At 48.7% G+C, this 15,752-nt stretch overlaps 2 protein-coding genes across 5 annotated transcripts; both read left to right on the top strand.

Moving 5' to 3' along the window:
* The first annotated feature begins 209 nt into the window (after positions 1 to 209).
* Positions 210 to 3,847, top strand: LOC109521819 (caspase recruitment domain-containing protein 8-like). Of its 3 annotated transcripts, none has more exons than XM_019879873.1 (3): positions 210 to 556; positions 1,203 to 2,122; positions 2,511 to 3,847. In XM_019879873.1, the coding sequence occupies exons 2-3, from the start codon at positions 1,258 to 1,260 to the stop codon at positions 3,398 to 3,400; spliced, it is 1,755 nt and encodes a 584-aa protein (XP_019735432.1). In that variant the 5' UTR covers positions 210 to 556; positions 1,203 to 1,257; the 3' UTR covers positions 3,401 to 3,847. The 3 variants fall into 3 exon arrangements, with proteins under 3 accessions (XP_019735432.1, XP_019735433.1, XP_019735434.1); XM_019879874.1 differs by lacking the exon at positions 210 to 556 and having other exon boundaries at positions 846 to 1,989; positions 2,038 to 2,122; XM_019879875.1 differs by lacking the exon at positions 210 to 556 and having other exon boundaries at positions 1,535 to 1,617; positions 1,655 to 2,122.
* Positions 3,848 to 4,893: 1,046 nt separating this feature from the next.
* Positions 4,894 to 13,756, top strand: ezh2 (enhancer of zeste 2 polycomb repressive complex 2 subunit). 2 transcript variants are annotated; one of them, XM_019879870.1, is made up of 20 exons: positions 4,894 to 5,009; positions 6,040 to 6,163; positions 6,258 to 6,386; positions 6,884 to 7,003; positions 7,269 to 7,389; positions 7,486 to 7,653; positions 8,975 to 9,080; positions 9,471 to 9,634; positions 9,768 to 9,865; positions 10,115 to 10,346; positions 10,550 to 10,716; positions 10,788 to 10,923; positions 11,004 to 11,129; positions 11,294 to 11,472; positions 11,569 to 11,664; positions 11,726 to 11,807; positions 11,904 to 11,984; positions 12,203 to 12,287; positions 12,451 to 12,522; positions 12,698 to 13,756. In XM_019879870.1, exons 2-19 carry the CDS (start codon positions 6,047 to 6,049, stop codon positions 12,509 to 12,511), a joined length of 2,268 nt encoding a protein of 755 aa, XP_019735429.1. In that variant the 5' UTR covers positions 4,894 to 5,009; positions 6,040 to 6,046; the 3' UTR covers positions 12,512 to 12,522; positions 12,698 to 13,756. The 2 variants fall into 2 exon arrangements, with proteins under 2 accessions (XP_019735429.1, XP_019735428.1); XM_019879869.1 differs by having other exon boundaries at positions 12,451 to 13,756.
* The last annotated feature ends 1,996 nt before the right edge of the window (positions 13,757 to 15,752 follow it).

Below are 15,752 nucleotides of genomic sequence, written 5' to 3'. Positions count from 1 at the left end.
AAATTCAATTTCCATCCCCTGCTAGGTTAAATGCTTAGTCTTAAAGTGCTTCCCCAAACTTTTATCTAAAAAAAAAAAAATGCCACAGCACACCAGAAGAGTTTTTTTTTTTCTTTCCGCGATAGCGAATTATGACGTCGTCTCAGTTCCTTTGAGAATGTTTTTCACTCAAGTGTTGCTGTCCGCCGATTTGATCGTTCAACGCAAAGCTACAGTGTTATGCCGTTGAAAGGTTGTCAACAGGTGGCCGGGTGCCTCCACTCGTTTGCTGGCTCGCGATACATCGCTGGCACATTCTTGATGAAAAGAAATCACGACTTTTTGGAGCAAAAGCTGCACACCTGAAGATATGTCACGACGCACAAGTGTGCTTTGGAATCACTGCCTAAACAAAAGTATCCGAAAAATGAAAGAATGAAATGGTGCTGAAAATATGTACGTGTAATCACACGACATCAGTTTCAGGTAGAACAGGAAACAGGAGGAGATTCGGACACGCACGCATCACTCATCTCACAACAATTTGACAACGCAAATCAGTGCAACGCCGCCACAGGTGAGTTGAACACTGCCGCTTGGCAGCATTTACAACCATTTTCAGCATTTATATCCTACCGGTACGCTGGCTTGTCCGCATGGTCGTATAACTTATTGTCCTGGCTAACAATTAAGGGCAGGAGTCCAACAACTGTCTCAGGGTGCGAACTGCTGTATGTGTCAGCGTTTACACTTTGTGTCACAGTTCAAGGAAACAAAAGTCGCATTCTGAAGTCAGCTGGCGCGGTAGGCGACGAGTTGGCACACCGGCCTCAGAGTACGGAGGTGCAGGGTTTGATTCCGGCTCCGGCCTTTCTGTTGGAGTTTGCATGTTCTTGTCGTCCCTGCGTGGGTTTTCTCTGGGTACTCTGAGTTCCTCGGGCATTCCCAAATCATGCATAGTAGGTTGATTGATCACTCCTAATTGTCCTGAAGGTGTGATTGTGAGCGCGAATGGTTTTTCTATGTGTACCCTGCGATTGGCTGGTTGCAATCTAATTCAAATTTTGTCTGTCAACACAAAGCACCAAATTGACCGACGGCTCATATTTGGAAAAATTCATAATTTGGGGCACTCGCGAGACAGGGAACCGTCATTTAGCTGAAAGTCCTCGGCAATGTGCTGCATGGGTGAAATGCAAGTCATGAGGTGCTTCATGTTTCAGGCTGAGGAAGAAGCGAGTCAACGTGGGAATCATACAGACATCCCAGTGGACCGAGATGTCGAGCGTTACGTCAACACCCAAGTTGGAAGAGGACATCATCCGACAGGCAGAGCAACCGCAACTCAGGGTTGCACATGTCAAGCGGCTTTCAGTGCCGGAGGTCACGGTGATTGGGCGCCATCACCCGCACGACTTGAGCATCACCAAAATGAGGTCGGCCCAAATTAAGACAAAAAGAAGAAGCTCATTTTACAGCTGGCTGTCTCAAGTGGTGAAACATGTGGTGTTGTGCGTCGTCAACTTCAGTTTTCGGCCCTCGGAATCCGATAACCAGCTAGACAACGAAGTCTTGGCTGAGGTTCATCACGCCGGCTGTGCTGATTCAAATCATCCACAACTCTCCAATCTGATTCTCCCCGATCCATTTTCAAGTCCGCTGCCTGAAATTTCTGCCATGACCGCCGATTTCCTCACCGGGCCTCCTCCCAAGACCATCACACACGCGGTCAACTTGGAGTTGCACCCATCTGAGCAACAGCAGCTGGCTGCCTACACCTACACCGTCCCGGCCTTTCCTCACATCTGCTACTCGGACCGAAGCGGATGGCCGGGAAGCAAGAACCAATCCCGCTTGCCTCGCTCTTTCAGCTGCACTTGGCCCGGACAAACGGAAAAGAGCCCTGGCGTGACGGCATCTGCCAGCTCATTGGACCTGTTCGTCAAAAACTTTGAGCACTGCACGCCGGACATCACTTTGGGGGGGCCCAAGGAAACGTACCACATACATTGTTTCCGGGCCGGCAGCTACCAGTGCACTGCCACGGGCCTGGTCTTCGTCGTGGACGGACAAGGGGATGTGCGTTATAGCGTGGTCTCCTGGGACATGGACCTCCTGGCCTTCCACTGCAAGAAGCCCGCAGGTATGGAAATGAACTTATTTCACAGCCTTCATGTCTGTCTACTACTACGAGCTTTGGCCTCACCAGTACGACGATTCAGCACACTCGTAGAACCACCGGACTCAAAACGGCTCTCGGGAAAGCTTTTTGAGCATTTATTCCATAATCCTGATTAGCAAGCTACCAGTGCATGACACGTTACTAGTGCAGGAATCGTTTACGAGTAAAGTTAAATTACATATCAGTAGGCCAAAAGCGCCAACGGTACTTGGGGGGGGGGGTGGGGGTTAATGGTAAGGTAGAGTTATTCGACCAGGCCAGTGAATTGGTTTACTAGTGAGGACAAAGGGACCTAGCGCGTGGATCTTAAAATAGAAGTGAAGTTGCTCTAACGGTTTTCCATATGCAGGCCCGCTCTTTGACATCGAGTGCGAGGGTCTGACAGTGCGGCAAATTCACTTTCCGCACTGCGAGATCCTGTCGGCGGGCGAGGTGGGCCACCCCTTGTGGGTGGCCCATATGAGGCACGAGGGCCTGGAGCTGATCAGCCCCGAGGAGACCACCCCGACCCACGTCGTCGCCAACATCTCGAGCTGCTCCGCTTTCGGGCTCATGAGAAATGACGACACGCCTCTCGTGCCCATCCGAGCTCTGGTGACCTTCTTCCTAGATCCTGGGGTGCCGTCCCTCCACGTGTTTTTACTCCCGGAGAATGTGGTGCTGGATCAAATGCGACGCCAGAGGGCGAGAAATAACGGCAACGAGAGGTTCATCGAGACCATCTCTGACTGCGAGCTGGTCCCGCAGCGGCAGTACACCCTGGCCAGCAGGACGGAATTAGACTTGATCTTCATTCAACCGGGCAGGGCGACGTTTTACCCAGTGTCTCACAACTACAATCCTGCGTTCCAAATATTTGGATTTGGCAACTTGAGGTCAATCCACCTGACACTGAGGGAACATAATGGCATGGACTCCGTCTGGGGTGCCTTGGTTCCTTTGGTGCCAGAGGCACAGAGACGGTGTGGATCCCTTGTTGGAGATCTAAGAAACGTTTGGTCCGAGTTCATCCGGCGGGTATCGATGGCCATGTTGGAGACGCTGGTGAGTCGCCTGTTCCAAGCCAATGTTCTCAGCGAGTCTGAAGAAGGAGCGCTGAACAGCGAAACGATAAGAATCCGCAAGGCGCGTCTCCTCCTCGTCACAATCACGAATAAAGGTGAACCCGCTTGCGAGATGATGGTTATGTTTTTTCGTGAGGAAGACCCCTACAATGCTGATAATCTCGGTTTGGCATGAACATCGATGTCGCAAGAGGCCACCCTGAATGCAACCTGGGTCCCCAGGAGACAGACGGACAGAAGATTAGTAAAGAGACCAAGGGTGGGCATATTCAGTCTTCAAGGCCCCCGATCCAGCATGTTATAATTTCACACGCACTTATTTTCAGTTTCATTTCTCTAAATTGTTACTTGAGAGTGTTTTCACAACATACTATACCAAGCAAATCGTGATCATTTTATGAACAGGTACGACATGCATTTTATCAACCATCACGTCTTCAACTGTGTTTTCTGTAGCAGCGTCATATCAGTTCATCTATAAATGTGTTTGATCAACAACCAATCTGCCAGAAGAATGTGACAGGTGCAATCAACATTGCTGATCACAGAAGTATTTTCTTTGGACCTACATGTTATGAATCTGTTGTACTTTTTGACCCTGTATCTACAAAAGTTAAACATTTTTGTGTGTTAGAATAATAAAAAAAAAAAAAAAAACTTTTTTTTTTTTTTAATTGCCAATTCAGAATAGAATGATAGTTGCACATGTCTCCCTCCAATATGCTTGATAGAAATGATCAGCTCTTCAGAAGCCCGAACAAGAGCTTGATCATTTGAATCTGGTGCGTTGGAGGAAGGAGACGTTTAAAACATACATCGTGGACCGGATTTGGACACCCTTGAACGATTTCGGAAAAATCCAACTGGGTAAGGTTTGGCAGTTGCTCAGTCTAGCAACACAACTGGTAAATTGAAATGAACGAATGAATGCATTATGGCCATGTCCTGTACAGCTGAAGGCAGCATTGTAACAGCCAATGAGCATCTTCTGGGGGCGGGGTTAGATAAACTTGGCGACCCTTCATATAATCTCATCGGTTGACAGATGTCATAAAATGTATCTAGCGGCAGACAATCCAAACTATATTAAGTGAGACGCACACTGTCCTCTTATTAAACCAATAATGTCCGTTAACAAACGTTACGCCGTCATCTTGACCAGATGTTTACTGCTGAATGAAGCGACAAGTGACAGGTGTCGAAGCCAGGTGTTGAAGTCATTGTTGAAGCGTTGTTTTTAAAAGTTTGCCATTAAAACCAGCTTTTCGGAGGCTTTAAAAAAATGTTTTTCCTGTCTTCGAGGGAACAAAGGGAGCATATCCACATGTCCCCAGTCGCAGGCCCCCAGCCGCTCCTGAGCTTCCATTGGATGACACCCTAATACAAACGGCCTATCGTCTCACACGACACTCGGCTCGCCTAATGTCGACCTCTGTGATTGGTCCAAACGTTTGGCGCCTCTTGAATCGGCCGCTGCGGTAGTGGAAGAAGAGAAAGACATCAATGGTGCGCACAGCGACGAATGAGAGTCGGATTGGATTGTTTAGTCGCTGCCACCGAGTGGAAAGCCGCGTTGTCAAATTCAATTTTGGCCGACAGACGTCGGGCCCCTGTGAAGCCAAGTCCTTGTCCGCCAAAGCGAAAGGCTTCTTCTTCCTCGACTAGCTAACTTGGCTAGCCGCCGAGCTAGCGCGGTGCTAGCAGTTGCTCGGCACACAAAGGACGACTTGGCCGCGGAGTTGGCAGCGCGTTGCTGGATGAAGACGGAGGAGCCCAGCGCACAGGCAAGGCCGAGAGTCTCCTTCTTTTTGTTACGTGTTGGGGAACTTGTCAAGAGCTTGCTTAGCCAGCCCAGCCGGCTGCGGTGCCAATCGAGTGGGCTTTTCCTGTCCGGTCGGGAGTTGTTGTCGTTCGTCTTAGTCGCACAAGTTGCGCCTTTTCTTTTATCTCCAGAGTCTGTCAACATCGTGCGTAGCATCGTCAACAACCTGCTAGTCGCAGGTCAAGACATGGATAAGTTGCTACATCGATTCATTTATCCCACCACAAGCACCGTTGTGCTTTGTACTTTGCAGTCTTAGTATTATCTTGTATGCAAACGATCTCACTGTAATTTCCTGTCATAGGTGCAATTATAGTCAGGTCGTGAAATTAGGAAAGTGTGCGATGTTTTCCTCTCGATGTCACAACTTGAACTCCATTACGAGAAAATTGGTCAATATTGTGCGTACGATATACGTGTTAGGTGCAGGTCAAGAGACATAGATTCGATGTAATAGACATGATTAGCATGTCCTCGCAAAGTCACCAAAACGGTGACTATTGTGCATATACGTGCTTACAACCTGTTCGACCCAGGAACAGGCTGATAGATGCACTAGTAGATGTAATAATGATAAATGTATCCAAAGATCAATCAACTGAACAACTTTGTAGCTCCTTGCTGTGTTATTCTACACGCCAATGAGAGCACTTTCATATATTTTCCTGCCGTAGATGTAAATGTATTTAAGTCATAAGTAGTTGCGTTCAAGTAGGTGATGGTGCTGCTGTGTTTCCTGTTAACTGACATTGAGGGAAATTCCTTGGCTTACACAGAAACTTCACAGTCAGGAAGTTGCATCGTAGACGAGGCGTGGGCGTGCATGTGCCTACATTGTGTTTCATGGTTGACTTCCAGATCATAACGTGCACATTCGAAGCATTGTTCTGTGAAATCCCATTGCGACAGTCTCGCCATGACGTATCGTTGATTCACATCAGCTGACAAACAAAAAGCCTGTTGGTGACTCTCCACCTTGTGTGCGGTCGTAGCGTGATCATGGTGCTGACTGGCAAGCGTTCCGAAAAAGGTCCCGCCCGCTGGAAGAGGAGAGTCAAGTCTGAGTACATGAGGCTGCGTCAGCTCAAGCGTTTCAGGCGGGCAGACGAGGTCAAGGTCTGTGCGCCTCGTCGTCCGCTCCTCAAACCGAAGCGTGTTGTCCATTCATCCCCATTTATGTCCACCGATTTTTCTCCTCTGATCTTTTCAGAGCATGTTCAACAACAACCGCCAGAAGATCCTGGAACGCACCGACATCTTGAATCAGGAGTGGAAAACACGGCGCATCCAGCCCGTCCACATCATGACGTCTGTCGGCTCGCTCAGGGGCACGCGAGAGGTCAGCGGCTCGCCAAAGATCCAATTCCCGGATAAAAACAAACAAAAAAAACGTTTCACATTTTCCATTCCTTTCTTCAATAACAGCGCATTATTTCAAACTGGCAGTGCAGAAAATTTGCAAACAAATGGTTCTGATCCACTCACTGGTTTGGTCCATAAACATCCGTCGGGAAAGAGGCAAACATGTTGTTCATGGCTTGCCAAACAGTGAAAGGCCGAAATTGCAAATATTTGCACAGTTCCAAGTGCTACCAGGTCTATAAATGAAATACTCAGTCATCAAAATAATTGTTGATTTGTTTGATAATCGGTAGTTGTCAATCTATCAATCGTCTGACCTCTAATTTGGAGACACTAAGTGGATCACTTCTGGCTGGCAGAATGTGATCCACTACTGCTGGCCTAATATGAACCTGTGACACATATGATCGGGTTGCCATTGACGTGTGAGTGATTCTTGTCCTCAAGTTGCGCTTTCTCTTTGCTCGTGTGCAGTGCACAGTGGACAGCGGCTTTTCCGAGTTCCCCCGCCAGGTCATCCCCTTGAAGACCCTCAACGCTGTGGCCTCCATCCCCGTCATGTACTCGTGGTCGCCGCTGCAGCAGAACTTCATGGTCAGTGAAGCCCCTTGTTGAACCCGCATACAGCCCTCCCAAAAAATTTTGGGATATTGATCGGGATGGACAAAATGAAGCCTCCTGAACCACTGGGGTATTGCTTCTGCTCAAGGTTCATTACCTAATGCTTCATTCACGAGTTTGTGGTTACAAACGGTAGGCAGCGAATGAGGCTCAAGCAGAGTGCGACGTGGATTGAGGCCGAGTTTACAAGTGCTTGCTCTTCCAACGCGTGTGAATGAAAGTGTCCGTCGCGTGTCAGGTGGAAGATGAGACGGTCCTCTATAACATTCCCTACATGGGAGACGAGATCCTTGACCAGGATGGCACGTTCATTGAGGAACTCATCAAGAACTACGACGGAAAAGTTCATGGAGACAGAGGTAGGGATGCCGGCGGGGTCTGCGTGTCACGTCGCGTTGCGCTCACCCCTTCCTGCTGGAAGTGGAAGTGTTGATCCGAGTTTGTGGGTCTTGCAGAGTGCGGCTTCATCAACGACGAGATCTTCGTGGAGTTGGTCAGCTCGCTGGCACAGTACAGCGACAACGAGGAAGACGAGGAGGAAGAGCACGACTTCAAGGTGGAGAAGATGGACGCCGTGTGCGACGGGCGGGAGCAGCCGGAGGACGCGGCGTACGTCAACGAAGGTGAGTCATGCGCTTGCGCGGACGGATAGCTCGCTTTTCATGTCCCCCATGGATGTTTTCTGCATACAGTGCTACCTTGATTTAGGAATGCCCCATTTGAGTTTTGCCCTGCCAATCGTGTCTGAAAGGGGTCGAGGTTGATGAGCTTCAAAATTAAACCTGAATGTTTCTGACCAAAAGTCTTGGTGTGTTGAAATGTATGCTCGTGTGCAGTGCACAGTGGACAGCGGCTTTTCCGAGTTCCCCCGCCAGGTCATCCCCTTGAAGACCCTCAACGCTGTGGCCTCCATCCCCGTCATGTACTCGTGGTCGCCGCTGCAGCAGAACTTCATGGTCAGTGAAGCCCCTTGTTGAACCCGCATGCAGCCCTCCCAAAAAATTTTGGGATATTGATCGGGATGGACAAAATGAAGCCTCCTGAACCACTGGGGTATTGCTTCTGCTCAAGGTTCATTACCTAATGCTTCATTCACGAGTTTGTGGTTACAAACGGTAGGCAGCGAATGAGGCTCAAGCAGAGTGCGACGTGGATTGAGGCCGAGTTTACAAGTGCTTGCTCTTCCAACGCGTGTGAATGAAAGTGTCCGTCGCGTGTCAGGTGGAAGATGAGACGGTCCTCTATAACATTCCCTACATGGGAGACGAGATCCTTGACCAGGATGGCACGTTCATTGAGGAACTCATCAAGAACTACGACGGAAAAGTTCATGGAGACAGAGGTAGGGATGCCGGCGGGGTCTGCGTGTCACGTCGCGTTGCGCTCACCCCTTCCTGCTGGAAGTGGAAGTGTTGATCCGAGTTTGTGGGTCTTGCAGAGTGCGGCTTCATCAACGACGAGATCTTCGTGGAGTTGGTCAGCTCGCTGGCACAGTACAGCGACAACGAGGAAGACGAGGAGGAAGAGCACGACTTCAAGGTGGAGAAGATGGACGCCGTGTGCGACGGGCGGGAGCAGCCGGAGGACGCGGCGTACGTCAACGAAGGTGAGTCATGCGCTTGCGCGGACGGATAGCTCGCTTTTCATGTCCCCCATGGATGTTTTCTGCATACAGTGCTACCTTGATTTAGGAATGCCCCATTTGAGTTTTGCCCTGCCAATCGTGTCTGAAAGGGGTCGAGGTTGATGAGCTTCAAAATTAAACCTGAATGTTTCTGACCAAAAGTCTTGGTGTGTTGAAATGTAACGACTCTCGAGCTGATAAAAAAAAAAAAAAAAAAAAAAAAAAAAAAAAAAGGAAGGGCCAAAACATGGATTTGCGAGGTTAGTGCTAAGTCAAGGTAGCGCTGTAGCCAAATGGACTAAACTGCGGATGTGGTCCAGGCCGAGCCAGCGACGACTGCAGCAAGAAGTTTCCGTCGGACAAGATCTTTGAAGCCATCTCGGCCATGTTCCCTGACAAAGGTTCCACCGAAGAGCTGAAAGAGAAGTATGAACGCAGGCAACTGGCATATAAGTGTAACGAGCAAGTCAAAGCACGCAGCAATGAGAGCCATCAGGAAGGCATTTGCAAAGCCATACTGACACCTAGTGGTCTTTTATTGCTACTGCTGGAAGCAAAATATCAAGTCCAAATTCATGAATGAAACGTCTTTGTGTAAATGTATGACTTCACTCTCATTTCCATTTTGATTATGCAGTTATCAAGGGAAAAAATGCAACTTTATTCCGCTCAGGGTGGCACTTTTTAGCGAGAAGCAAAACTTAAATCTAGAGATGATACGAAAGGATCCTCACAATACGATATTTCTCACGGTATTGTGGGGAAGGTGGCAAAATTAAAAAAAAAGACACGTGTGGGTGTGCGTTTGTGTGCCAGGTACAAGGAGTTAACCCAGCAGCAGCTTCCTGGTGCGTTGCCCCCCGAATGCACGCCCAACATCGATGGTCCCAACGCTCGCTCGGTGCAGCGCGAGCAGAGCCTGCACTCGTTCCACACGCTCTTCTGCAGGCGCTGTTTCAAATACGATTGCTTCCTCCACCGTGAGTTTCTTCTGCCGCCTTCTGCTCCTTTGTCTCTTAGACGACTCAAGTCAAGTGCAGATAGCTGAAAAAAAAATTGTGCAGCGATCAAGTGCGTCATTGGCTGCCGTTTTTACGCTTTGTCCTCCTCCAGCGTTCCACGCCACGCCCAACACGTACAAACGCAAGAACCTGGAGAACCTGGAGGACAGCAAGCCCTGCGGCGTGGACTGTTACATGTACCTGCTGCAGGTGAGGACGACGACTTTGTCGCTCGGGACCATGAATTAATTTGATTGGTCGGCTGCTTTTGGTGATACGGACCAGCCGATCCATGCGCTAATTTGGTGGAAGTTTACGTGAATTCATGCCCAGTGAAAAGTAATCTCATTTGCATATTTTAACAAATTAAAAGAGTTTGCATATTAGAATTTTGTTGGTGGGCAGGGTTATTATAAGGCCACATGGCCCAGCGCTTCACTCAAGCAGACTGTGTTTTAGGACGCTGTGGTAAGCGAGTGCGCTGGAGGTGTGGGCGCAGCGGAGCGTGCCAAGACGCCCTCCAAGCGCACGACGGGGCGTCGCCGCGGACGTCTGCCCAACAGCCGACCCGGAACGCCCACCGCCGTCTCCTCGGAGACCAAAGACACGGACAGTGAACGTGAGGGCAGCAAAGATGACGACAGAGATAACGACGATGACAAGAAGGACGACAACAGCGGAAGCAGCTCAGGTCACATTGCCCGACATTCACGTTGCGTTTTTATTGATATTGCATTATCCATTATGTGGTCGAATTATTACGTGAATGTGGTTTATGTTAGAATGACCGCGGCAGACTACTTTACATTAGGACGGAACTAGCACAACCACGGTGGTAAAAAGGGGCAAGTCGATGGCGGCTGCTTGAGTGACAGCCTGGTTTGTGCGCCGCAGAGGGCAACTCCCGCTGTCAGACCCCCGTCAAACTCAAAATGAAGCTTCCGGCCGAGGCGCTGGAGTGGAGCGGCGCAGACGCGTCTCTCTTCCGTGTTCTCATCGGGACGTACTACGACAACTACTGCGCCATTGCCAGACTCATCGGAACCAAGACATGCCGGCAGGTGAGCGCCGACTGACTCCGCTGGAAAGATCTTTGGACGTCGATTCCAGCACACGTGTTGACGTTTGTCAGGTGTACGAGTTCCGGGTGAAAGAGTCGAGCATCATTTCGCGCGCTCCTGCCGAAGACGAGGACACGCCCCCCAGGAAGAAGAAGAGGAAACACCGACTTTGGGCCACGCACTGCAGGAAGATCCAGCTCAAGAAAGGTCAGGGTTCAATCCACGCGGCCAAATCGCGGCTCACGAGATGGGTGACGAGCTCTCCGTGTGGCCCCGCCCCCCTGCAGATGGTTCCTCCAATCATGTGTACAACTACCAGCCGTGCGACCACCCCAGACAGCCCTGCGACTCGTCTTGCCCGTGCGTCACCGCCCAGAACTTCTGCGAGAAATTCTGCCAGTGCAGCTCGGAGTGTAAGAACAACAAAGTCACAAGTCCGTCCCGCGTCACGTAATCGTCACCGCAACACGTGACCAGGACTGTTACGTGACCATCAACGAATGGCACGATCGTGGCACATGACAGCGTGACGCCAATGCTTTGCATGACCGCGAGGGCGTTCCGGATGCATTTGCAGGCCAGAACCGATTCCCGGGCTGCCGCTGCAAAGCTCAGTGTAACACCAAGCAGTGTCCATGCTACCTGGCCGTCAGAGAGTGCGACCCCGACCTTTGCCTCACCTGCGGCGCCGCCGACCACTGGGACAGCAAGAACGTCTCCTGCAAGAACTGCTCCATACAGAGGGGCGCCAAGAAGGTGAGCCGCACCTCCCTAACGTCCCGAGGCGGACACCAGATAGTCGGTCGGCCATTTTGTTGTGTTGTGACCTCTCATTCCACATTTCCCAACTAGCACCTCCTGCTGGCGCCCTCCGACGTGGCGGGTTGGGGCATCTTCATCAAAGAGCCGGTCCAGAAGAACGAGTTCATCTCGGAATACTGTGGCGAGGTAGGAACACCCCTCTGAGCGCTCGAGTGCAAATGCTAACGTGCTTGGACGTGCTTTTCAGATCATCTCCCAAGATGAAGCGGACCGCCGGGGCAAAGTGTACGACAAATACATGTGCAGCTTCCTCTTCAACCTCAACAACGGTAACAGAGTCACGTGACGCACACAAATAACGTCTCAGCTAACTCGCCTTTTGTTGCTGACACCAGTATGTGCTTTTTGTTTGTGATGCCCATCAGACTTTGTCGTCGATGCCACCCGCAAAGGCAACAAGATCCGATTCGCCAACCACTCCGTCAACCCAAACTGCTACGCCAAAGGTCAGAACGCGCGCCCACTCAGTCGGGTGTCGAAGCTATATTTCGATCCGTTGAAGCTGAAGCAGCCCCAGAAGTGTACTAGTGCGAACTAGTAGCCTTGTTTGCTTCTGTTCAATCACTAAACCGCAACTGTGGGTTGTAAAGGGCAATCGTGATGAACATAAGTCGAGCGGAAGAAGGTTGACTCATTGGCTGACCGGCCCGCGTGTTTTCCTCAGTGATGATGGTGAACGGCGACCACAGGATCGGCATTTTCGCCAAGCGCGCCATTCAGACGGGCGAGGAGCTCTTCTTCGACTACAGGTATGCCAGAGCAAACACTTGACCTTACAGGGCGGGCGAACTCGAGCCGTTGCTTGCTTGGTGTTCTTATTGTTGTATATCAAACGTCACGTTGAAGATGTGAACAGGATAGTACAAATTGAACTTTTAAGTCAAGGTCATAAAAAGTTGTTTGCTCTTTCAGGTACAGTCAAGCGGACGCTCTCAAGTATGTCGGCATCGAGCGCGAAATGGAGATTGCCTGACCACGTTCACGGTGAGCCTGACATGCACACGGATGCGACACCATCTACTACCTTCTTCAGCACAACCGTCGGCTTGCAAAACAACAAAACAAAAACAAAAAAACAGTTCCGGAGGATTTGAAGCATCTTTTTGTTCTGTTGAAGATGAAAATCGGACATGTTGATTGTGTTTTTGCAATTTTCAAGTTCTATGGCACCAGGAGAAAGAAACAGTGTGTTGTCACTCGAACCTTCAGGGACCCAAGTTGGCAGCGGCAGGCTTGTGTCTGTGCGCAAGTCACTTGAAGCGCATCATGATGTCGCCAACACCTCAGCAACCTTTTGCCTTTTGGACATTGTTGCCTCTTTGGCTACAAAGCAATTTCTTGACGGTGACATCGACCGGTCCCATTTCTTGTCGCACACGCCGAACGAGCGACAAGAAACTTGCAAACTTTTTTGGAGGAGTTTCACCCAGCCACCCCCTGATAAAACCAAATGACATGAAAAGGTTTCAGCATTTAGTCCATATCCTTGATCAGAAGGCAACTACCTTGTTCCATATGCCTACTAGTATTACAGTGCAGAAGTTTATCAATAAGGGCTACCAGTAGTTCCGAAGTGGGGGTATTAACACACCGTGGTTTTACTTGTCTTAATTGTAAGGACAAAGCACACGGGCAGGAACGAGTAGCTGCATGCACAATCGAGCACACAAATAGAAAATGGAATAAATGCTGTGTTAGGCAAGTCAGAAGATTTGTTGTTTTGTACCAGAGTGCTCCAAATAAGTCACTGCCACAGAATCCAAACTTAATTTGATGCGATTTGTTTTTTTTGGTGGCAGCGGAAGGGGTGGGGGGATGATTGTACGTGAATGTTGGCGCTAGTGCCACATCACTCTGGCCTGCTGCCTGATCCATTTCCTGCTGTAATAACAAAACTAAACAAAGTCCATCTTCAGCTGTGGATGTGAGCACAGCTCCACTTGCAGCTTTTTCTTGTGTCGTTTTGTTTTTTGGGGGGACAAACAAATGTATGTGTGTGACATCAGAGTCCGCTGGTCCTGTTTACAAATAAAAGGTGCTGCTCGTTGGTGTTTGCGGTCAACTGGGAGAGACAATCAGCAGGAAGCACTCAAGCTTCATTTTCGGATTTTTTTTTCTTCTCATTGTCATTTTCTCACACAATGTGGGAGAAAAAAAATGGTGCTGACTGTTTACATGGATTTTGTTTTTCGATCTGCACAATAAACTCTCAAAATGATTCTTTGCTTTCTTTTTTTTCTTTTTCTTTTTAAATTTTTTTCTTATGTATATGTAAAGTAAGGCGTTTTTTGGCCCCCAAAAAACGACCATGTATAGTAAAGCATTTTTAGCCCAAAAAAAACCCGACCATGTATAGTGAGGCGTTTTTAGCCACAAAAAAAAAAACGACCATGTATAGAACGGCGTTTTTGGCCCCCAAAAAATGACCATGTATAGGAAGGCGTTTTTGGCCGAAAAAAACGACCATGTATAGAACGGCGTTTTTGGCCCCCAAAAAACGACCATGTATAGAACGGCGTTTTTGGCCCCCAAAAAACGACCATGTATAGAACGGCGTTTTTGGCCCCCAAAAAACGACCATGTATAGAACGGCGTTTTTGGCCCCCAAAAAACGACCATGTATAGAACGGCGTTTTTGGCCCCCAAAAAACGACCATGTATAGAACGGCGTTTTTGGCCCCCAAAAAACGACCATGTATAGAACGGCGTTTTTGGCCCCCAAAAAACGACCATGTATAGAACGGCGTTTTTGGCCCCCAAAAAACGACCATGTATAGAACGGCGTTTTTGGCCCCCAAAAAACGACCATGTATAGAACGGCGTTTTTGGCCCCCAAAAAACGACCATGTATAGAACGGCGTTTTTGGCCCCCAAAAAACGACCATGTATAGAACGGCGTTTTTGGCCCCCAAAAAACGACCATGTATAGAACGGCGTTTTTGGCCCCCAAAAAACGACCATGTATAGAACGGCGTTTTTGGCCCCCAAAAAACGACCATGTATAGTTAGGCGTTTTTAGCCCGAAACAAACGACCATGTATAGCAAGGCTTTTTTAGCCCGAAAAAAACGACATTGTATTAAGGCGTTTTTAGCCGAAAAAAACGACCATGTATAGTTAGGCGTTTTTAGCCCGAAAAAAACGACATAGTATAGTAAGGCGTTTTTGGCCCGAAAAAACGACATAGTATAGTAAGGCGTTTCTACCTGAAAAAAACGACCATGTATAGTAAGGCGTTTTGAGCCGAAAAAAAGCGACCATGTATAGTCAGGAATTTTTAGCCTGAAAAAAACGACATGGTAAAGTCAGGCGTTTTTCGCCCGAAAAAAAACGACCATGTATCGTAAGGCGTATTTAGCCCGAAAAAAAAAACAACATAGTATAGTAAGGCGTTTTTCGCCCAAAAAAAAACCGACCATGTACAGTAAGGCCTTTTTAGCCCGAAACAAACGACATAGTATAGTAAGGCGTTTTTAACCAGAAAAAAAATGACCATGTATAGTAAGGTGTTTGAAGCCCCAAAAAAACGACATGGTATATATAGGAAGGCGTTTTTTGCCCGAAAAAAACGACATGGTATAGTCAGGCGTTTTTAACCCGAAAAAAATGACCATGTAGTAAGGCGCTTTTAGCCCCAAAAAAACGACATAGTATAGTAAGGCGTTTTTAGCCCGAAAAAACGACATAGTATAGGAAGGCGTTTTTCGCCCCCAAAAAACGACCATGTATAGTAAGTTTTTAGCTGAAAAAAACGACCATGTTTCGTAAAAAACACAACTCAACTGATCTGTGTGTTTCTTTGGCTCAGGGGTAGAGTGATGGATTCCCAGTCACGAGGTTGGGTGTTCGATCCCCGGTGGGTGCACCAATGTCAAGTCTTTCATTATTAAACACCATGTACAGCTGATTTGAGGATAAATGCAAAACCAATCTACACTTATCGTGGTGGCATAGCTCAGCTGGAGAGTGGTCATGTCCCCGTCCCGGGGTTGTGGGTTCGAGTCCTGGTGGTTGCAATGTTGCTTCTTTTCAAACCAACAAACTAGTACGGCTTATTCGAGAAAAGACACAAAACAAACCAATGTTTCTGTGTGGTGGCGTGGCATAGGGGTAAAGTGGTCGTGTCCAAGCCCGGAGGTTTGGTGTTCGTTCCCTGGTGATTGTACGATGTTTTTTTCGTGCCAAGAACGCCTTACTATATTTTGTCTTTTTTTT

The sequence above is a fragment of the Hippocampus comes genome, unplaced genomic scaffold (assembly GCF_001891065.2).
Source record: "Hippocampus comes isolate QL1 unplaced genomic scaffold, H_comes_QL1_v1.1 scaffold446, whole genome shotgun sequence".
Classification (NCBI taxonomy): domain Eukaryota; kingdom Metazoa; phylum Chordata; class Actinopteri; order Syngnathiformes; family Syngnathidae; genus Hippocampus; species Hippocampus comes.
This window is presented reverse-complemented; position numbering and strand designations above follow the sequence as displayed.

Coding starts and splice junctions, on each gene's coding strand:
- LOC109521819 (XM_019879873.1), top strand. CDS start 1,258: ATGTCGAGCGTTACGTCAACACCCAAGTTGGAAGAGGACATCATCCGA. Junction 2,123..2,510: donor CCACTGCAAGAAGCCCGCAG/GTATGGAAATGA, acceptor TTCCATATGCAG/GCCCGCTCTTTGACATCGAG.
- ezh2 (XM_019879870.1), top strand. CDS start 6,047: ATGGTGCTGACTGGCAAGCGTTCCGAAAAAGGTCCCGCCCGCTGGAAG. Junction 9,081..9,470: donor ACCGAAGAGCTGAAAGAGAA/GTATGAACGCAG, acceptor TTTGTGTGCCAG/GTACAAGGAGTTAACCCAGC. Junction 11,130..11,293: donor CTGCCAGTGCAGCTCGGAGT/GTAAGAACAACA, acceptor ATGCATTTGCAG/GCCAGAACCGATTCCCGGGC.